Source organism: Boleophthalmus pectinirostris, unplaced genomic scaffold (assembly GCF_026225935.1).
Source record: "Boleophthalmus pectinirostris isolate CB_2022bp ecotype Guang Dong unplaced genomic scaffold, ASM2622593v1 HiC_scaffold_10, whole genome shotgun sequence".
NCBI lineage: Eukaryota > Metazoa > Chordata > Actinopteri > Gobiiformes > Gobiidae > Boleophthalmus > Boleophthalmus pectinirostris.
In genome coordinates, this window is record NW_026570971.1 from 36,535,040 (window position 1) to 36,559,443 (window position 24,404).

The 24,404-nt window shown below is 39.4% G+C and overlaps 1 protein-coding gene across 1 annotated transcript in view; it reads right to left on the minus strand.

Annotated features, from left to right (window-relative positions):
- slc25a21 (solute carrier family 25 member 21) overlaps nt 1-24,404 on the minus strand; it is a 93,235-nt gene that overhangs the window by 37,940 nt on the left and 30,891 nt on the right. The window contains exon 4 of the mRNA XM_055155606.1: nt 16,168-16,251. Coding sequence (XP_055011581.1) covers nt 16,168-16,251 — 84 coding nt within the window. The remainder of the gene's footprint in view (nt 1-16,167; nt 16,252-24,404) is intronic.

The following is a 24,404-nucleotide window of genomic DNA, read 5'->3' on the forward strand; positions in this document are numbered from 1 at the left end:
GTTTTAGCACTCACAAAACATTGAGAAAGTAGAAGAGCTATGACAAGCTTTAGACGGGGTACAGTTAGATTAAACATAAAGCATTATCCATTTATTAATGCACAAGTTAGGCATCAAAATGATACAAGTACAATGGTCATTAATCAGATTTGAGTTATTAAGCTCAATACATATAATTTAGAAATACTTTGGCTAGCTACTTGGAAGGGAGTGGAGAGCTACTGGTTGGAGATCCCTGATGTAATGATGTAAAAATGCAATAAATTGAAAACAAATATTAACACACTTTTTCTGTTTTTCTTACATGATTATTTTTATAGTCACTTTTATAGACCTCATGAAAGTCAAATCACTACGAACAATTAATAATTCAGCATGTTAAAGAACTTGATATTAAAGGTGCTTTGTGTAACTTTTTTGTTGGGCTGTATGGAGATGTCATTGCTCTGCCTGGAATATTCCACAGTATGACATTACATAATAGCTCTTACCTTACATTTATTCCATTACAGGCGGTTTTATAGCTCACAAATACGTAGAAAAACAGACATTCTGACTGTGAGCGGGGTCGCCTCTCCACAGATCTGACATGTAACTTCTGTCTGGTCTGGTTTGGCCTCTGTGATGTTAAAAAGGTATAATGCTACTGTGAAACATTCCAGATAAGGCATGCAGCTTTAACATTAGGAATAAAAACAAACCAATCCCCACCACATTTGTTTTTTTCTACTGAAGAAACTGCACCAGAGTGATTTCAATCCAACATTACAGTAACACCGGCTTCCCCCAAAACAATTTTTCATAACATTTCACAACTTTACACTGACACTTTAACAAATGCTGAAATCCAACTTGCAAAAACAGTCTTTACTCAATGAAAGCTCTGAGTTTTTGGCTTTTCGTCATCCCACTTCCAAACCACAAGCCCTGAACATGGACTCCCATTCTCAATGACTTTACCTCAGATCCCCACATTTGATAGAGTGGATTTTCAAAGATGGCAGGTCTATAATTTAACTTTGGTTTGCTTTTTACTCAATCATCCTCGGACATGATTTAAAGTGCTCTTTGTGGCAGTAAAAATAATATCACAGTAAGTTATGGTTAAATGAGCATAAAACAGGCCAGAGTCTGTTCAGCTTTGACTCTTATGAAGTGTATTTACTGAATGAGTGGACAGCCTGGTTACACACAGAGCTCCTTTAACATCACTTTAAAGCCACTCAGTTTGAATTACATTGTCAGTCACTTGCATTAGTCTTACTCTGACATGTTTAGGTGAGACCGGAGTATTACAAAACATGAAACCACTTTTGAATGCTTTGTTTTATTCAGATTGGAAGATACAGTGACAGACCAATTAAAGCTTCAGCCTCACAGCAAGAACGTTCAAAATATGATATTGTTTGAAAGGTGAAATGTCGTCAAAACTTCGAAAAAAGCTGAAACCCGTGAATGGGTGGATGGCTGCTCCAATTTGCCTTACAAACACTGGGACTGGCCGAGTGGCTGAAGTTGTCTCATAACAAGAAGGTTCCAGGTTTGACTCCTGGACTGGCTCAACTTTCTGTGTGGAGTTTGCATGTTCTGCCTGTGTCTGGGTGAGTTTGCACTATAATTCCACCACTTTTTCCCCCATCAACTCACAACACACACAATAGGTCAAATCCTCCATTTTAGATGATAACAAGAAGGTTTGAGGTTCGACTCCCGGACTGGCTCAGCTTTCAGAGAGGAGTTTGCATGGTCTATCTGTGAATAGGTGAGTTTGCACTATAGTTGCATTGTGATTTCCCTCATCAACTCATAACACGCACAGTAAGTGAAATCCTCCAATTTAGATCATAACAAGAGGGTTCCAGGTTCAACTCCCGGACTGGCTCAAGCCTTTCAGTGTGGAATTTGCATGTTCTGCATGTGTCTAGATGAGTTTGCCTCTTGTATATGAAACGAATCACAGTATCAGAAACGATCTACATTCAGACGTTTCTGTCTCGTTTCTTTGAGCATATTTGTTTTGTTTTACAGAAAAAAAACTTAAACCTGCATGGCTAATTTGCATAAACTAAGCGCTGATAAAAACAGCTCTTTCCTTGTGTCACTGTTGTGGTTCAACTTCTGTCAGACTAAAGGACACAACTCAGTGGAATATGAGTGTTCTTTCTGTGACAGAGGGGTGTTCTGCTGATGCTGAGTCTGTTCTGTGTTTCTGTCGTGTTGGAGATGGTTCATGTGAAACTTTTCACACATTATACATGTGCAGGTCGTACACACTGACACACGTTTATATGAATGGACACATATTCTAGCTTCTTAGTGTTTTGTCAGTGAATTACTTCACACTGCACAGACCTACATCAGAGTATCAGAGTTTTCAGGCATCCACACACTGCCGGATCAGATCTGTACGAACATGAATTCGTGGGGGCTGGAAGCATCAGATCGTTTCGTCTCTGGAGCCGTTTTCAGTGGGATTAGTGTGAACGAACACTGCACCCACAACCAAAAAGATTTGAATATGTACTAGTGTGGACGGGGCCTAAGGCTTCGGACCCTCCACCAGAAAATGTACATAGTGTGCCTTTGAACAAATTGCTGGTTAATCTACTTTATTTATCATTAGTGTTTTGCAAATGTTATTAATTTTATGTTTACTTGTTCATACATATTTATATAATTATGCCTTATTTGACATCAGTCTCTTCCTATTTTTGCTACTTATTTTGGATTTATTACCATTTATATTTTTGTTCTCTTTGTTATTATATTACATTGTGATGTGTGAGCTCCTGTAGCCAAATCATTTCCCTTGTGGATCAATAAAGTTTGTCTAAGTCTCAGATCTGTTTCAGATGGTTCAAGCTGAGCGTGGGCATGTGTTTACTCCTTGAAATGATGAAATTCACTACAACAATACATTTTAAAAACTGTATTAAATGTAAAGACAACTTGCCTTAGAGACATTGAATTTGTCAAATACAGGACAAACATGGGAATAATGTACATACACAATAGGGAACCCTCTGGACCCAGGAGTCTACAACTTAATGTCATTTTATGAGCTTTTTTATAAATATTTTCTTATGGTATATGGAGTTTATTAGAATCAGTCCCCATAAATGTATAAAAGCTTGACTAGTAACTAAACATCTGATTTCATGAACTGCCGACTCACACTTGCGCATCGGCAGCTCAAAACCTGTTTCTTACATTCACAGAGCAGTTTGTTTTTGTTTACACTAAAATACTGCGTCCGTGAAGTCATCAAGAGCTGTTAGCTGCACGAACACATGCCTCCCTCTACAAAACACTCCAAACGAAAGAAGACGTGTTGTGCCTGTGTCTGCTTCTTACAATCTATCACCCTATCTATGGATCATTCTCTTATAATTTGCACATTTTAAATCAAAATACTGATCTAAAACAACCTAAAAAAGGAAAAAAGAAGTCCACTGAGTTCCGTTGAAAATTACGGAACCCCGTGGGAGCTGTCGTTGCCATAAATGTCATCACAACAACAAATAAAAACAGTACGCCATCAGCCCTACTATAGACAGCTGGCAGTGAAAACAGGGGCAGATAAGAAATTATGTCTTGAACACAGGAGAATGAAGATTACCCAAATATGCACTAATCACTAAAGTAATTCTGAGAGGGTGAATGAGAAGGTGAAACAACTATGACATCAATTGAATCTCTAAAAAGTGGATTTTGCATAATAGGGCAAATTTAAATGTCCTATATTACATAAAATTTACATTTTTAACAGTCTAATATGGCTTAAAACTCACATCATCAAAGGTGGAACACAGTGTTTTTTGTCTGAGAGAAGCCTAAATGTGCAGGTTTGTGTGTTAAAAATGTGTGAATGAAACAAAACACAACTTCAGGTCTGTTTGTGATGAGGTAACTCCATTAGAACAGATCAGAAATTGTGTAATATACAACAGGCTAATTAAGAAATCATCTTTTAATCCACAGGCGTCAAACATAAGGCCCGGGGGCCAGATCCGGCCCTCCAAGACCTTTAATGTGGCCCTTGGGTGATTTTCTACTAAAATATTTTAATTATATTTTCTATTAAAATATTAATATATTAATTTTCTGTGGTGTTTATCACAGCAGCGTCTCCAGCGTCTCTGTACGTGGCCCCTCCCACCAGAGCAGCACAAATGAAGACTTGTCTCTTTCCAAACGCTCTTAAAGGACGATCGTTTTGACTGTTGACCGTGACACCCTCATCAGAAAAATGTCCAACATGACAAAAGTGGAGCCGAGTGCAGGATTTTCCAAGAAAAACTGACTTATTCCTGTTTGCATATAAGTTCATGTTAAAACATTGTGCTGAAATAGAATTTTTCTTAAAGTTTCAGGTTGTTCATAATATTATAATATTATAATAAGAAAGAGTTCATCAATTAAAAAAGATTTCTGTAATAGATTTGTGTTTCTCGGCACAAATATTTGAACTTAATGTTATTTTTTAGTTTTCTGATCCGGCCCCTTTGGGATCAAAGTAGGTTGGATATGGCCCCCGGACCAAAATTAGTTTGACACCGCTGTTTTAAACTCTGAGCTGTCAAAAATATCAGGCCCTGTGTTTGTGAATGTGCATCAGTCTTATCTACATTGTGTTCACTACAAACTGTCTCCAGGAAACAGCTAAAACTATTTTCTTTTCAAACCTCTGTTGTTTTAAAGGAACGGCCTCCGACTGGTCTGACAGGTGCCTATTTAAAACAAACACAAAGGCTATCACAAGTCTATCAATGCCTCACTTTTCATTTTCTGACATTAATTCATTATCATTGGTGTCTTCTTTACTCAGGAGGTATAATTACATAGGATTACATTGTTTTTTGCAAATGAAAACATGCATTATGAAGCTGGGCCGTTGCTAAGCAGGATTCAGCTTCTGTGGTTGGAGATGTCAGAGGATTTTGATAAATGGCAAATTCACTTTTTCCATTAGACTCTTCCCTGAATGTCAAATGCAAAACATGTACGAGTGTGTGCAGGGTATTACTTGGTGCAAAGTTACACAGTCAGTGTGAGGCCCTGTCCCAGTACCCCCGAAACACTTTCACAACTTGTGTACTTGAGATGCCCTGTAGCAACTAATAATGTCAGAACAGTGAATAATGTAATAACTGGCCAATAATATAATAACCTGTGTGAGTGAATAACATCCACCGTCCCAATAACATAATCTTTTATTACATTATCAAACCTTTGATTGTATTATTATTGGCTGGTTATTACACTATGCATTTAAATATGTCATGAATCAGTCAATTAACTCTAAAACTACCTCTAAAACTTCTACTTCTACTACTACTACTAGTACTATTACTATTAATACTACTACTATTACTATTACTACTACTACTATTACCATTAGTAGCACCACTACTACCACTACAATTTCTACTGTTACTATTATTATTACTATTACTACTATTACTAGTAATGCCACTACTACTACTACTACTACTACTACTACTACTACTACTACTACTACTACTACTACTACTACTACTGCTACTACTACTACAACAACAACAACTATTACTATTACAATTAGTATTAATATTACTACTATTACCAGTAGCACCACTACTATTTCTACTGTTACTATTGTTACTACTAGTACTACTATTACTACTACTACTGCCACTACCACCACTACTACTACTACTACTACTACTAGTACTATTTTTACTATTACTACTATTACTAGTATAAAGTGCTGTGGTACCATTAGTAGGTGTGCCATGTCCAAACAGTAATAGTAAAAGTGCTCAGAGCGTCGGGTTGGTTTTGGAGAAGTGTAACTTCAGTATGAGTCCTGACAGCTTGGATTGAGTCAAAGCCACATTCTTTTAGCTTGAGTGCAAAGCTAACACTGGACCTGTTCCCAAACACCTTCTTTTTAATTCGCTCCGTTTATTCAGTAACAAGGGGAACTAAAGCTACACATTATGGAATGCAGCGGTGTGATTCTGGGCTGAAGTAATGCTGCAGTGTGGAGTTTTTCTGCCAGTGTACATCTCCTGTGCCTGTACAGCAAAAAGAGCAGTCACCACTAAAGAGAAGAGACAAGGAAAACAGCTTAAAGAGGGTTCCCATAAAATACAATGTGTGAGAGGGACTTTTGGACTTTTTCTTGGAACTCTTTTGTTCTTGTTGCTGAATCTGCAAATTATTCTTATTTTAGAAGTATTTAAAGCTGCACTATGTAGCTTTTTCACTACCTGTTTGTTTCTGTGGACATGTCATTGCTCTGCCAGGAATGTTCCACAGTGTGTCATTAAACAGCTCTACCTTACATTTATTCAATTACAGGTGGTTTACAGCTCAAAAATAGCTAATCCACAGATCTGACCTGGAACTTGGTCTGGTTTGGTCTCCATGAACATAGAGAGGTTTAAAGACATACTGTGAAACATTCCAGACAAAGCAAGAATATCTCCATGGAGAAAAGCATTTGACGGTCCCTCCAGCAGAAATGTTACACAATGCATCTTTGAAGCCACATCATGTAACTTTTTGGACCAAAATAGACTATAATAATAAATATTATTGTAATGTTTTTGTTTTATTGCGTTGAATAACAGAGAAAAACATGTGTTTTTGTGACCGGGCTTGCACCTCCACAAACCGAACATTTCCTGCTTGTTTCCATGGAGATGTTAATCCTATAGTCAGAATACTCCATACTATGGCATAAAATGTATCTATCACCATGGAGATTATTCCAAAGTGTGATTTAAACTTTAAATTCTATTTTCTTTCTTTTAATAAAACTAAGAGAATACTAAATCTCCAGTTACTCTGAAAGGGCCCATATGATTTGTTTTCTGATCTACCTTTTATATGGTTTTCTCAACAAAAAACATACCTGGAGATTTTTATTTATTTATTTTAATTAATTCTTTATTGCTCATGCTATTATTTTGATGGCATCATTTTAAAGATTACAACAGCAACAAAATTCAGTGGACTCAAATACATATTCCAGACATTATTTGCCTTGTCTTTGCTGCATGAGCACAATTAATAGGAAGAAGATAAATCTTATATCTTATATTTTGAGCACCTGTCTCAAACAGAAAACACTCTGTTCCAACTTGTGATGTCATGTGGTAATACAGCAAGTGCTCCACTGTGTTTTTAAACTCCACACACCTTCACTAGAATGACTTGGATCTTTTCAGCTCTGGAGTTGCTGATCTCTACTCAACAAAAGGGAAAAAGGAGCTGTTCACTAACTGAAAACTACCACTTCAAGACATCACAAGGTGGAACAGAGCATTTGGAGCTTTTCAGATGTAGACAGGGGAATAATAAAGGATTACTCAAACATGTGAATGAAACAAAACACAGGTCCAGGTCTGTTTTTGAGGAGGGAACAACATTAAAACATGACTTAAACTCACAGAGTCACTTTTGCATTAAATAGGACCTTTCAATATTAATACTAAAAACTCAGCTGTCCTTCTTACAGTAGTTCTGCTTTCTCCAAACGTCTGTCAACAAACCATCACTAAATTGTTGTAAAACCAAGATTCACTCTGACTCAGGTACCGGACTGTAATTATTATAAAACACATGGAAATGTGTCATCTGCACTTTAAAAGTGTAAAGTTTAAAAGCTCATGAGAGTTCATTCTGCATATTAGAGGAGCTGTAAATAGCCCACGTGAGCTTACTCTAGTCACATTTCTGAGAGAGGGGGACTTGACACCATAGACAGTGTGTGAATGAGGGTTTGTGTTGACAGTGGACACAGCTCTGTGGACAGTGGACACAGCAGAGTGACCCTGTGGCTCCTGTGAATGAGGAGGACGCTGTGTTTTGACAACAGTCCCTCGGTTCTGATCTGCTTCTGATTACACAAGTGACAATATCCTCCCATAGAGAAGGCGTTAAGGGACAATCTAAGTATGAGGGCGCTTTTATGACACAGATGAAGCGTGAATCATCAGACAAATACTGCACAACAAGTAACAAAGAAATCATATCATCCAGACTCCAGGAAATGCAGGATGTTTGGACTATCAACTAATGCTTCCTAGAATCACACTAAGCATTAAGTGTGCATTAAGCATTTTAATCTTGGTTTAGTCGTGGTTCAGTCGTGTTCAAGCCTGGTTTAGTCCTAGTTTAGTCCTGGTTTAGTCTTGTTTCAGTCCTGGTTCAGCCCTGGTTCAGTCCTGGTTTATTCCTGGTTTAGTCCTGGTTTAGTCCTGGTTCAGTCCTGGTTTAGTCCTGGTTTATTCCTGGTTTAGTCCTGGTTTAGTCCTGGTTTAGTCCTGGTTTAGTCCTGGTTTAGTGATGGTTTATTCCTGGTTTAGTGCTGGTTTAGTCCTGGTTTAGTTCTGGTTTAGTCCTGGTTTAGTCCTGGTTTAGTCCTGGTTGAGTTCTGGTTTAGTTCTGGTTCAGTTCTGGTTTAGTCCTGGTTTAGTCCTGGTTTAGTTCTGGTTTAGTCCTGGTTTAGTCCTGGTTTAGTCCTGGTTTAGTGCTAGTTTAGTGCTGGTTTAGTCCTGGTTTAGTCAATGAATCATTGTTGGAACTTCTTAGATCCAGAAAATCTGCTAAACTTTCCCAAAAATTAAACTGCCAAAATAAACCAAAAATATGACCACATTTCTTATCTAACACATGGAGAAAAATGACCACCGTTTCCATAGCAATTAAGTATTGAAAACTAAAATTATCTGTCTTTTGAATGGGGAAAAGGCCACAAAATGTTGCACAGAGTTATGCAGAACATACACAGTGAGCTCAGTGCAAAGATACAGGAGCCGTGGAAACTCCCAGATGGAAGTCCAGTCTTAATCCTTCACAAATTCAGAATAAACAAGTTATTTTGAAGACGGAAGCACTGAGGGCCCATGTTTTCTTTGTCCATGCAAATGCAGCCGCAGGTTTCCGGGTGTGGTCTGCGCCCGGCCGCCAGGTGAGGAACACAACTCTGCCATGTTACAGCACAAAGATGGCCGGCCACATTTGAATGCTCATTTGATTTCCAATGTAAAGTACACTCTAAGTCCCCTTTTGGCTGCCCTAAGCAAATGTTTCTTGGACGCAGATCGGAGTGCGGTAATGGACGAAGGAGGAGGAGGGGGGAGGAGGGGAGGAGAGGAGGAGAGGAGGAAGAGGAGGAGAGGAGGAGTAGAGGTGTACCGAGGATTTGTCTGGATTTCCATAAACATTTCCTTTTTTAACAGCCGCCTTTGACACATGTGCCCCACAGCTCGAGACATGAAGACAAAGAAAACTATTATTAGTATGTGTGTGTGTTTGTACTTTACACTTCCACTCAGGTCAAAGGAGCTGCTACCTTGAAAACTGTCACTTCATTACATCACTAGGTGGAACATTAAGATTAGTGCATACATGTTCCATCGTGTCATTACTTTCTCATGAATGTTCATTAAAATAGATGTGTGGCATTAAAATAGATGAATAAGTAAATTATTTAAAATTTTAATCATTTAATAATAATAATAATAATAAGAAGAAGAAGAAGAAGAAGATCACTTTTGTCAGTGGAGATAGAGGAGGAGCAATCCAAGCAAAGCAAAATCATCTCCATGGAAATAAGTAGGTGGTAAATGTGTCAGGAGCCGTGTGCAAAGATCCACAGACCCAGGTACACTCTGTCTCCTGTCTCCTGTCCCGTCTCCTGTCGTGTCCCATGATGCACATGTAAACAGCCTGCATGCTTCAGCTCAAAACAGTCCCTCTCTCACTGTTTCCCTTCTCTGGCTTTGCACACGTCACCAGCCTCGGACCTGTCCTGAGTTCGGGTAAGAGCAGCAGCCACAGCGGTAAAGACAGAAGAGCACTCACTGCAGCTCGCAGCCCCTCAAGACAGGATTAGGGGTTCGGTCGTTGGTCTTGTGCCGTCCTCCGAGCGCGATGGTCAGATAGGCCCCGAGGCTCGATCCTCCATGTCATGGTTCCAGACGGGGCCGAAGCACCTAACATCACTCCCTGCTCCAACTCCTCTGAGCCCAGCCTGAACTGGAGCTGCTCCCGCTGGGTCAGGACTCTAGTTTGGATCTAGTGCGACTGTAGCATTTCTCACATGAGTCTACAGTTAATTTTATAAGTTGAATCAACTGAATAGGACCAGTTCATTCAGGTTGTCTGTGGCATCCCCCATGGTGTCTTTTTCTTATTTCACATTTGAGTCTGTATTGTTCAACAGTTTGGAGATGGGGACTCTGAATATTGACGGGTATTTGTCATACTGATGGCAGCTGCACTTGTCTCGTCTGTCAGTTTCCACTGGAATCCAATACAACTGAACCCCTGTGTGTTTATCTCTCTGCTGATCACAGCTCTGTACACTTTTCCAGTGTGTGTCTTAAAGTGAAAATTAAAGAAACGACTCCAAAATGTGCCAACTTTACAATGACGGTCTATTGGCGGTCTGACTCGACGGACCGCCGGAAGTGGATCAGGACAAGGCTGTGACGTCACATGCCGCTTCTCCATATGTAGTATGTGTATGATTATTGTTTCTCTCTTGGCACAAACTCAGAATAAAAACAAATCAATCAATTCATCAGTAATGCCAATCCTAATATCTTTCAACTCAAATGCAATCGGAAATATTCTCTTAAACCATGAGAAAACAAAAGCACTGACTACATGTTATCAATTTATAAAGAACTGAAATGATCAATTTGAATCATTTATGTCTTGTCATCTTTGTGTATATATGGTTTATCTGTTTTCTTGTATTTATGTTTTAGAATAATTTGTTTATAATAATTTGTATGTATAAATGCAATTCATTTGAAACAACAAAACAAAAGGAAGATTGTGGCCAAATACAAATGGAAAAGTATGGTTGATGTATTTGAGAATTATTTTAACAAAAGTGCTTTTAAACAACTAAAAATGCATAGAACAAGAACAAATACTTAATCTGAGTCTAGAACAGATAACATCATCATTTCAGATGAATGGCAGAGTCTATCTGTGGGTTTTGAAAGGGGAAAAAAAATCTTAAAATGTTGCAGAAAACAGGGAGCTGAAATCCATGAATGTAATTATATGGGAGATTTACTGTTTTTGAAAGAAATATCCAAACTTAATCCACAAATGTTGAACTTTCTCATTATTTGTTAAGACTGAGCTCCACAAACTTCAAAATAATCTTAAAGTCCTTTCAGCTGATGACAATCACGTCTTTGGGGTTCCAATTATGGCACCAGTTCAGGAAGCGGTTGTGAACAAATAATTTCCATTTTGTTTATTTAGACTATAGAGAACTTCTTGAACTTCGTGCCGGTTTTGGTTTCATGTGGATAGGAACAGTAATTACAGAGATATGAAGCATAAGTCGGTGGCACGGTGGCTTGCTTTTATACCAGATAAAAATGACATGTGTTGTAATGGGAGACCGAGACAATAAATTTCTCTTCTCAAATATCCAAATGAATCCACGTCCCACACACGTTCACTAAATGATTCAAAGTTCAGCTAAAGCCAACGTGGATCAAGACTCTGTTTGAATTTGAATACATGGACCACACATTTCCTGGAAGCCTGCCTCATTTGGATATCGTCTTCCTTGTATAATCCGTTCAACAATAAAAGCTCCACATCTGTGTTTATCTGTGCATCTCCAACAGGGAATTTATCTGTCCATCCCAACAGCGAATTTCAAGGAATATATGGAAATTATGGCACATTTTCTTGCAATATTTTTAAACCAAATCATTGGAAGTTAGAAAAACGTAGCTCCAGTTTGTCAGTGACTAAAACCATTAAAACAGGAAAACAAAAAACTGCTAAAAAATATATATATATATTTTTAAGGATTTTTGGTTGCATTTTTGATTAATACTTTTTTAATTTCCATTTCTGAAAAAGGATCTTAAATTAAACTAATTACAATAATTTATCTGGAGGTGCCATACAGTCTACCAACTGCTTGTCTTGACTTGTAGCTTTGTCTGTAATGTTCCAGAGTATGGCATTAATCCAAGGAGACAAGTAGGTGACACCATAAAGTTACCAAGTTACAGATCAGATCTGTGGTGAGAGAGCCCACACACAACATGATTCCATTTTTGCAATGAAAAAAGATAAACATTTTTAGAAATGCTAAATTTGTTTATGCCACACTGCAGAACATTCCAGGCCTAACAGCAACACCAGAAAAGTCACACTATATAATAGAACAAAAAATTTTAAGAATATTGAGGCGGGGTCATTTAAAAAGGGGGTATTTGATAACACACAACACATTTAGATCACCATGTTAGCTTTTAGTGTTTTGGAAATTCTACATTTGCCAAAAACAATGTATTGACTTGTTTAATTAAGATTTTGTATATTTATGGAGAATTGTTGTGTGGAAACATGGGTGATGTAGGCTTGTGGGCGGAGCCTTGTACAGGCTCGTACTGCTAAACATAAAAGACTTTGAATAGGGCCCGGGAGAGATCACTAGATTACTCAGACATTCATGGACAACATGTGAAACCTCTACAGGCAGGTTTTTGATGAGGAACAACATTATAACATGGTAAAAACTTAAAGGTAGATGTGGCTTTCTCTGGAATGTTTCACAGTATGGAATTACACCTTTCTATCATCATGGAGACCAAACCAAATCAAGCTACAGGTCAGATCTGTGGAGACACGACCTCGCTCACAGTCAGAACGCCTGTTTTTTAAGGTATTTTTGAGCTATAAAACCACCTGTAATTGAATAAATGTAAAGTAGATCTGTTTAATGTCACACTGTGGAACATTCCACATCTTCATCTCCATAGAAACAAACAGATAAAAAAGGTTAGAATATACAGTACATTGGTCTATTGGGTCGAAACCTTTTGAAAGTCGAATCAAATCTTGGTTTTTGCAGAGGTTTTGTGAGCTGTGGTTTCCTCCCTCATCACCTCTGAGCAGGGCAGGACCAGTGGAAGCTTCTGTCCACATGTTTGTTTTTAATAATAATTGTTGGACAGAAGGAGCAGAGTTTGTGTCAGTTATGAATGAGCCTGGCCCCGTCCTGCAGAGTGATCCCAGCCTCAGCGTAAACACACAGAGCTGATAATGGAGCACAGAGACAGGAGACACAACAGAGAAGAACACGGAGAAGTAACACTCACGTCCAACTAAACCAAACATTATGTAATCATTTCATTTAGTCCTTTTATCTCAAGCTTTATTTATTTGAAATAATTTGACCCAGACTCTCAGCCAAAGCCTGTATAAAGAAGTGGACTGAGGAAGTGTGACGTCTTCCACTGCGTTCATCTCCAGTCAAATGAAGCTCACAAAAAATGGAATTCTTGTCTATGGCCCTGCCCAGACTCTGTGTTTTTTGGAAGGAATTTGTCAAATATGTACGTAACTTTATGTGACATTTTACCTTTTTTTTTTTCAATGCATCACACAAAAGTAAACATTATATCATTAATCTCTTAATTATCTTAGCAAAATGTCATATCCATAAGCACCATCCATTTTCTTCTGTTTGTCCGGGGTCGGGTCATGGGGCAGCAGTCTAAACAGAGACTCCCAGACTTCCTTCACCCCGGACACTTCCTCCAGCTCCTCCAGGAGGACCCCGAGTCGTTCCCAGGCCAGTCCAGAGACATAGTCCCCCCACTGTGTCCTGGGTCTTCAATGGGGCCTCCTCTCCTCTCTACATGGAGGAGCAGTGGCTCTACTCCGAGCTCCTCCCGTGTGACTAAGCTCCTCACCCTATCTCTAAGGAAGTGCCCAGCCACCTTGCAAAGGAAACTCATTTCGGCCGCTTGTATCCACGATCTTGTTTTTTGGGTCATTACCCAGAGCTCATGACCAGAGGTGAGGGAAGGAACATTGATGGTAAATCAAGAACTTTGCCTTTCGGCTCAGCTCCCTCTTCACCACAACGGTCCCATACAGCACCTGCCTGTCAATCTCATGCTCCATCCTTCTTTCACTCATGAACAAGATCCCAAGATACTTGAAGTTCTCCACTTGAGACAGGGACTCTCCACCCACCCGGAGAGGACAAGACATCCATAAATGTAAATTCATTCATCATAAACGCTACTTTCCCTTTTCTTCCCAAAATCCAGTATTATAAGAAAACCATCTACGTGTCCTTCAATTCCAAAGCCGTTTAAACCCTGGACATTTTTAAGCAATCTAATGTAATCTGTATAATATCAGTGTAAAATGGTTCATCTCCATAGAGATAAGCAGGTGGAAGACTGTGCACAGTACACCTAAAAATACATGGATTTGACCACACTGTCTATCACCACAATAAAACAACTCTTCAAATACAAAGATACTTACACTAGCAGTCAAAAGCTGGGAGACGCCCTTTAATTCAATGTTGTTGTTTTTTTGTTTGTTGTTTTTGTGTTTTTTTTTGTTTTGTTTTTTTGTTTTGTTTTTTTTACTTCTATATACATGTTATATACATACAGAAAACATCAAATATATGAAGCAAAACATATGGAAAAATGTAGTAAAGAAATGAAAAAGATACATAATTACATTACATAGTATAGAGTTATAATTATTTTTTCTTTTCTTTTTTTAATTTAACAATTTTTCTTTAGCAAATAATACCATGTATCTTACTTCATATATTTGTTGTCTTCTGTTTGTATATAAAATGTTTAAAATAGTAAACATATAAAAAAAATACTGAATGAGAGGGTGTGTCCAAAGTTTTGTCTGGTAGTGTATATAAGCAGAAAATAAGTTGTAATTAAACATGGTAAATGAGTTTGTGAACTGTCCTCACGGCTGATAGAAAAAGTCTGTGTAATTTGGCATTAAACTCTTTTGTGTTAAAGCTTCACTGGAACATGGACACACCCAAAACATACAGACAGACACAGGGCATTGGGTTTCACTGCACTGGTGCCAGGTTCTAACCCGGAGAATGGGTGAGGGAGTGAGGGAGGAGGGCCTGGAAGAGCCTGGAAGAGCCGTGGAGGAGGGGGGGGCACTGCGGGATGACAGTAGCCCGTTTTGGCTCCTCTGTCTGGGCCGTGGCAGACTCGTACCTCCAGCTGATTCACTTTATATCCGTAGTAAAGCTGTCGACGCGCAGTAAACACCGCACTTTACCCCTGCGTGCCTGCACTGTCTCATCGAGCTGTCAGGAGGCGGGGCTTAGGGGGCAGGGGCGGAGTCTTTCAAGAAGGCGGGGCTAAGGAGTGAGGGGGTGGAGTTATTAAGGGAAAGGGGAAAGAGCAGGGGAAAGTGAAGCAGAGGGGAGCTGGTGTGTAGTTTTGTATAGTAGCTAATATCAGGGCTGGTAAATGCTTTGTGCAATGTTTAAACAAGAATAATGCAAGACTTATGTCATATTGTAATAAAAAACATTTATTTTGAAGTTTATTTAATAAGTACTACAAGAGTTCAGCGCCTGCATCTGTCATGGCAAATGGAGCACCCAAGAATCTAAAGTCAAAATTATCTCTAAAAATCATCTCTAAATTGGGCAATAGAAGCTCAGTTCGTAGAATGTTTTTTACTTTTTAAAGATTGGTGGTTTGAAGGCTGATCCTAACATTAGTAAACCTGGAGAACACTGTTGGGCAAGACACGTAACCCAACTTGCTGTCAAATTCTGTCTACAATGGTGTTTGAATGTGTGTTTGTAAAAGGGTGAGAGGTGCAAGGGTCAAATTTCCCTTCCCCAACCTCACACTTTATTGCCTCTGAAGGGAAATTTGTCCTCTGCATTTGACCCATTCTTTTCTCTCCTCGAGAACAGTGGTTGCGCAGTACCCGAGAACCCATCTCCAGATCTTGAGCTAGTCTTGGTCAGGACTGTCTTAGCTGGAGGATCTGCCCTGTGATGTTTTTTGTTCCTTGATGTAAAGTGCTTTGAGTGTCCATTGGAGGTAGAACAAATAGATAAGTCCCATTTTCCATTTGAAGGACAGTGTTGTAGCTGGAAAGCTACATGTTCAACTTTTCTATATTTGTGGATTTTAATTTAGAATTTTAATTTTCTAAAAAATCTTTAATAATTGATACAGAAATACTTTACAGGGCTTGTCCCATCCACAAACATTTAACTGGAGCAATTAAGCATTCCACCTCTACTCAGAACAGGCAAAAATGCAATTGGAGTTGTCACAGAAAATTAAATAAAGAAAAGAAATAGACACTCACCCTTCATTTCTGAAGATGGTCCTAAAACAGTCGCCCAGACTCTTGTAGCTGTTGGGGTCACTGGTCCCTCTCTGGATCTGAAACCTGCAAAAACAACAAGAGTGTTTGAAAATCTAATACTTCAATATTGTAGACTGAAAACTGTAAAATGTAGAAGAGGGTTTAATGAATAGATAAATCCCAGCACATTCAAATGTCACCTATACAAAACTGGAATTATATTTTGAACTGGGAAAATGGTTCTTCTTGTAATGGAGAGGCTGAGGAGGATGGTAGTTCTTCTGTTGCGTTGGGCGTGGCCAAAGGAGGAGCATCATGATAGAAGGAAGAAAGTGAGAGTCTGTCTTTGATTAATTATCTTCTATTTAGGAAACATAGAGTATTTTCTCAAAAATTGTAACTTTGTATCAGATCACATGGCCCTCGTCGGTGGGTTGCCTCAGGGGTTGATCCTGGGACCTTTTCTGTTCAGTCTTCACCTGCTGCAGTTAAGCCAGTTTCTAACATAGACTGTATATAAATGGACATCAATAACCTGCAAGTCGCCATGTTCCAAATAGGAAGTGAACATGGAAGCACTTCTGACTCCATTGACTCTGACTCTGGCTGACTTTATATTGAGGAATTGTCCCTCCCTCTCTGTAATCGCACTAAAGAGCCGTGTTGTTTTGGTCTTAAAATGTTCATATTAACCAACTCTACATGATTCTGGGGTTTTTATTTCACTATTTGTATGTAATTAAATTCCTATGTGGAACTCAGCTCCAAATTTGCTCCTTTAACTGCCTCATGAGTTTCATTTGACCAAAGTCAAACACTGTGGGTGACGTCACACTCACTTCTCCACTTCTTTATATGGTCAATTGTTAATACACGGCAATAATGTGTTCTCTGTAGACAAAAGTCAAATCTATGTCTCACTGGCAGCACGTGACTACAGTATGACCCAATAGGTAAAGCATTACATGCATGCATATATTTCTGTGTAATGAGAGATTAAGAAACATCAATGACATACTTAAGCCCTGGGTATAAGTTGTACAGCTTCAGATTAGTAGCTGACATGTCTGAGCTTCAGTGGTGCCCTATAGTTCACACAGAGTGAGAGGAAGCAGAGAGCACAGAGATGGTTTCATGTGGCAGGTCGTGGGGTCGGCAGTAACTCCTGTGTACGGGAGCCTGATGGGGTCATAAACAGTCCCCCGGGAGCACAGCCTCTTTCATATCACCATCACATTAACATCCCAAAAGTCTGCCTCTCAAACCCTGCTGAAAAACTCCCCAAGAGCCTGTAACCTGGGCCCGGAGCGCAGCTAAAGTGCAGCAGTAAAGACTTGTCTGACACCATATTAAAGACCAGAGCCGATGGAGGAGGGAGGGAGGGAGGGAGGGGGAGGAGAGGAGAGGAGGAGAAGGGGGATCTGGGGGCGCCAAAGGTTTGTGGTTCAATACCAGCTTCCCACTACCACTGTTTTCATGCCCTACAGACCTACACACTGCAACATATTCCACCCTACACACGTGTCAAATCTGCACGTTTTGGATGGAGCCTTTCGATGGAGCCTTTGCTGTAAGACTGAATGCGACACACACCGTTGGCGCTAGGTGCACGCATCGAGAAAATACAGAAAAGTCAGATGTGCAAAGATTATGGAAAAGAGCATTTAACCTATCTGCACAGTGGCTGAGTGGATAGGAGATAGGTTCCAGTTCCAGACTCTCGGGCTGTCCAGGCCTTTCTATGAGGAGTGGTTTCCCCCTGGCACTCTGGATTCCCCCGTCAACCCAAAACATGCACAACAGGTCAAATCCTCCAGCTGAGGTCCTGACCAAGACTAGCCTAAAATCTGCAGATGGGCCCGTCAGGTGCTGAATCATAAATAGACAAATTAAATAAACCTTATCATTTCTATCTGTGAACAATCCACATGGAACTCTCTGCACAACATAAAAAATCTGCATTTTAACAACATTATTTTTCCACCTTCCATCTGTATTTCCAGACTGTTGTGATGTCATCTGAACCCGGTGAAGCTGGTCTCCTCACAGTGCTGCTAAACCCTCTCTGTGTCCAGTCTCTGTGTCCAGTCCCAGTGGACGCACAAGCACTTCCTGGCCAGCGGCAGCAGTAGCTCCCCCTTTGTATGTGCGCTCTCCGCGGGCTGTCCCTTTGGAGAGGCCTTTATGACAGGGTACGCTCCGGCCAGGAGGAAATGAGCCGACCTCCAGGTCACACGTGGAGTCAGGAGCACCCCGCCACTGCCCCTGTCGACTCAATCTGCCACTGCCCTGTCAACTAACTCTGCTCCTTCCCCTGTCAACTAACTCTGCTCCTGCCCCTGTCAACCCTGCCACTGCCCTGTAAACTTACTCTGATCCTGCACTGAAAACTCTGCCCTAAAACCACCCCCAAACCTGTAAGCTTGGACTCCCCTGCTGAACACCCCTGAAGGTACCTCTATGTTCTCACTCTCGCACATCACATCAAACTGGAGACTGAACTGGGGTAAAATCTGGACTAAACTTGAACTAAACCAGGACTAGAACTGGACCACATCAAAACTGTGCTTAAACCAGGACCAAACCAAGTGTGTATATGCAGATTCCTTCATAGTTTGACTTTTTTTCTTCTTCTCTTCAAAGAGATTGATTCTTGTCTCAACCTCCCCACCACATCCAGCAGCACTGTCAAATATTCTCCACAGAAGTGTTATTGCTTTGTCTGGAATGTTTCACAGTATAGCATTAAACCTTTATCTTCATGGAGACCAAACCAGACCAAGTTACAGGTCAGATCTGTGGAGAGGCGACTGCACTCAAGCTATAAACCACCTGTAACTGAATAAATGTAAAGTAGAGCAGAACATTCCAGGCAGAGCAACAACATGGAAACAAGCAAATGACGGAGCCCAAACCTAAAAGTTACACATTGCACCTTTAAAAGGCAAGATAAAAAGCTGTGACTGTGAATTCAAAACTTCCTGGAAAGAGAATGAATGAAGGTCTGAATCTGCCTCTGTTGGCCTGGTCCCTGCCCCTGCCTCTGCCCCTGCCTCTGCCCCTGCCCCTGCCTCTGCCCCTGCCTCTGCCCCTGCCCCTGCCTCTGCCCCTGCCCAGCTCTGGTCAGGGCTCCGAGCACAAGGAGCACAGACCCATGTGTCTCTGATTAGACTCTATGTGAATTTGTTTACAAGTCAAGAACACCTTAAATCTTGAGCAAAGTGTGGAGCCAAGCCTCCTCTTAAATATGACAAAACCAGAACACAACACTAAACTCTGATCATAACGATGTTTCACTCAAGTCACCTCAAGCACTTCTTTGGAAAACCTTACACAAAATAGTTTTTATTGGAAAAGAGACTCTTTTAAAAAGTTATATTTAATCCACAAAATATGAACAGCAAAGAAAGTTTAACAATAGTTCATGTTTTTTGGCTGGCTCCTACATTCCAAAAATAAATAAATAAATAAATACATAAATAAACTAACTTCCTAAAAATTAACTTTTTTTTTCTTTTTTTTTTTTTTTTGTTTGTTTGTTGGTTTGTTTGTTGTTGTTGTTTTGTTTTGTATATATTCTGTTATTATGTTGTAGAAAATATATGACCAAATCCTAAATGTTAAATCACTTGTTAAATCACCAAGATGAAGAGCTATGGCAAAAACAGTATGAAAAAAATAAAACAGATATGAACTCATTCTCAACTACTTGCATTGCATCTGTATTTATATATAACATGTTTAGAAAATAAATATAATATTTAAAATTATATTTAACACAATATTTCACAATTGAACCACAATCACAATTTAGTTTGGCGTATTTATCAAACGGCAAAGGCTGCAATTCTTGTGTTCAGCAAAGATGAAAGTCTTTGCCCCGTCTTTTTATGGCAAAATCTCCTCTACAAACATGTTCTGAAATGCATGAATGAATGAATGAATGAATGAGTTTCTTCTTACATTTATCAGTTCATATTCTACTCTCCTCAGAATGTTAAGGCTATTTAATGTGATTACAATGTGCACAAAATACTTTTATATATTATATAATAATATTATATATTATATTATTAATATTTCTAGTTTGATATTCTAAATCAAATTGCAAATCATCTAAAAACAATCAAAACACTGCAATCCTGACAGCAGAGCAGTAAAACGTGTTAAAGGCCCCAGCTCCCGGCTGACCCCGAGCTACAGGTGAAGGTGGAGACAGAAACAGAAGGTGATGTTGAGTTCTAGGAGAGAACATCTCTACCTCTGTCACCAACACGAACTATTCAGAACTATTTACACACAAGGGAGGCATTTTTCACACAGTTTAAACCTTCAACTGACTAAATAAAAAATGTGCCTTTTATTTTTAATAGTGAGTCAGAACTATTGTGCAATTTAGATCGTCATTGTTTACATTATGGTTGCTAGGAGACAGTTGTGGAATTTCCTGTATGTATGTAACCCAGGAAGTAAATTACAAACAAACTAATTAAAAATGAAAGAACTAGAAAAAAAACTGTCACAATTTTTTGGTCAAATCTTAAAGGTGCATTGTGTAACTTTTTCTGGTTGGGGTCAGTCACCTGCTTGTTTCTGTGGAGATGTCATTGCTCTGCCTGCAATGTTCCACAGTGTGACATTACACAGCTCTACTTTACATTTAGTCAATTCCAGGTGGTTTTATAGCAAAAAACAGACATGAGTGTGGTGACCTGTAACTTGGCCTGTATAAAGATAGAAAGGTCCTAATGTGAAATATTCCAGACAATATTCCAAAGCAAAACCTCCTTAAACTGCATGAAGAAAAGCATTTGACGAACCCTCCACCAGAAAAGTTACAGAATGCACCTTTAGATATATTTGTGCTTGGTGTTTTAGTCGTGTGTAACCTGACGTAGGTGCTTTAATGACATGGTTAGCGCCGGGTTTGGAGCTGATCAAAAGGGAGCAGTGGACCATGGTTTTAAAGGCAGAGCCCATTAAAGGAGCTGTAAGTCAGCGCGACGAGCAGGGCTGATGTTAGAGCATTTTACTGCAGCGTATCACAGATTTTAGGCCCTGTTTGTATCCAATTACAGTCATAACACAGGCTACAGACATGCTACAGACATGCTAATGAGCTTAAGCTAACACCTTTATAGAACGAGAAGTGTCTTAAAAGTGTAAATGTAGTTTTATGTGGGTTTTTTAAGTTTTTGCACGCGACTCTGCACTCAAATCTGTCCTCTGCATAATGTATTGTGTCCTCACTCACTCTACTCAAGATCTTCATGTCAAAATCTTCTTAGTTTTAAAATACAAACACTTATATGTGTCACTAGAGAAAAGTCTGGTGTTCAGAGTCATTTTTTATGTTCAAATCTGTGTTCTAATGTCGTTTCCTCCTCACAAACACACATGGACTTGTGTTTTGTTTCATTCACACATGTTTAACACACAAACCCTGCACATTTTAGGCGGAGCTCTGCTCTCAAAAAGAAAACACACTGTTCCACCTTGTGATGTCATGTGCTAATACAGGAAGTGCTCCATACATACAACTTCACTCATTTCAGAATTGGAATTGCCCATCTTTACTAAAAGGCAGTTAAAAGGAGCTGTTGAAAACTACCACTTCATGACATCACAAGGTGGAACAGAGCATTCTGAGCTTTGGAGATGTAGACAGACTAATAATAAAGAGTTACTCAAACATGTGTGAATGAAACAAAACACAAGTCCAGGTGTGTTTTTGAGGCTGGAACAACATTAGAACATGACTTAAACCACACAAGAGTCATTTAAGAGCTGAATGAAGCAATAATTAGAGGTACAAGTCACTTTTTTTTTCACCATCTACAGCCCAAATGTTTTCATATTACAACAAATAAAACAAAAATCTCCCTAATTTTGCAAGGAAAAGGTACCTACGTTAAATACAGAGCTTCAAAATACATTGTTATAGTTTTTATATATTGAATGTTACAGTAAATATTGTGATAGACTATTCCCACTGAAAATATAATGTTTAAATTTTGTCTAAATAGGACAGTTTACATTTTGGTTTTGTCTGTTTTCATTATATTTGAAAAATATGATTTATCACATAAATAAACCTTAAAGGTGAACTGGGTAACTTTTCGTCAAATGTTTTTTCTCCAGGGAGATGTTGTTGCTCTGTTGGGAAGTCACAGTATGGCATTAAACCTTTCTGTCTCCACAGAGACCAAACCAGACCAAGTTACAGGTCAGATCCGTGGAGAGGTGACCCTGCTCACAGTTAGAATGTTTTCTATTTTTGAGCTGTAAAACCACCAGTAATTAAATAAATGTAAAGTAGAGGTGTTTAATGTCACACTGTGGAACATTCCAGGCAGAGCAATGACATCTCTGTAGAAACAAGTCGGTGGCAGACCCTCAACCAAAAAGTTACAGACTGCACCTTTAAATAAATAGACGTGGAACTTGAACAATTTCCTGAGATGTAAAGTGTATTAGACAATCCGAAGGAGAACTTGGGGAAAAATCTCCTTTTTACAGCCCAACAGTTAATTTTAATGAGCAGGATCATAAAGACGGTAAAAGTCCTTTGAATCGTACAAGAGGTTACGGCCACGTTTTTGACCTAACTGATCCAAGATGGCAATGGCCCGGCAACCAATCACACGGCAGCTCTGTCCATCCAATCACGTTCAAGCCACCACCGTAAACCTCTTATATTTGGATGAAGTCAAAGTTTTTTGTAATAAAAACTGTGGCGCAATAAAAGCATTTGGGGTTAATTCCAGATGACCCCCGCCCAACACAGTAACTCGGGAGACAAGAAAGCATGGTTTTGATGGACTATTGTGGGTTTAAGTAGAAGTATTCAAGTCTTGCTAGAAAAGAAAGTCTATAAAAGTGAAGTTTCGAAGAGGAGAGATGGTGCATGTTGGAGCAGAGTGGAGTGATAAACTTTACAGAGGTTGGGCCAAGCCTGGTTCAGTTTTAAACCTCATGGAGGACACTGACGTAGTGGTCTGGAGAAGATTGGATCCAGGACTTTATGGTCATTTTGGAGCTCCAAAAGGTGTGTAAATGACAAATGATGTAATAGAAGGTCTCATGCGTGGACAGTGCAGCCTGGCAAGATAAAAACATTTGTGCAAAATGGGATTTAGTCAATATGAGGAGCCACTAAACAATGAGAGTCATAGCTTTAAAGGTGCACTGTGCACATTTCTGGTGGAGGGTCTGTCAAATTCTCCATGGAGATATTATTGTTTTGTCTGGAATGTTTCACAGTATGACATTAAACCTTTCTGTTGGAGAAACCAGACCAAGTTACAGGTCAGATCTTTAAAGCTACATGTAATTGAATAAATGTAAAGTAGATCTGTTTAATGTCACACTGTGGAACATTACAGGAAGAGCAATGACATCTCCATAGAAACAAGCAGGTGATGGACCCCCAACCAAAAAGTTACACAGTGCAGCTTTACATGTAGAGAGAAATGTTAAAATCTAAAAGATGATTTTTTTCTGGGCCTTAACTGGAGGACCTGATCTTGATATTGAGGGGCTGTTGGTTTAAATTTTAACGTCAAACTTCAAATGAATTGTATGAATTGTATGTACATTATGTGTACAGTGAGTGTGCTGGTGATATGGCCTTTTGTGTGATTGTTGCTGTACTTTCTCCTGTGCTTTGACATCAACCTACTGAAGATAGAAATGAGCCACGTCGGCAATCATTTTTACATGTTTACATTTGAACTGTTCATTAATACGAGCTGTCCCTTTACAAATAAGAAATAAGAGCTATTGTGCATGTTTTGAGTTGATGAAGGAAACCAGAGTCCCCAGAGGAAACTCACAGACACAGAGGGAACATGCAAACTCCACAGACACACACAGGGAGAACATGCAAACTTCACACACAAAGGCCCAGACAGCAGGGATTCCCAGCAGCCCCCCATCCCGGTGCTGATCAGCCCCAGGCCAGTCACCTCTGACATCTGACACAATGTTCTCCTCTGATGTTCTCTGCACTGAAGAAATTCAAAGCCAATGGTTGCTCTTGTTCTTGACTGACAACAGTGTAAAGTTGTTGGCTGTGATTGGCCAACAGAGGACACAAGACTGAATTACAAGAGACAGATTTTCTCTATTGATCACACTGAACTTTGCCATGAAATCTCCACAAAGTAAATTCACAAATATTCAACCTGATCACTTCTATTAGTGACTAGACCCAAGAACTCACTGTATTACAATAC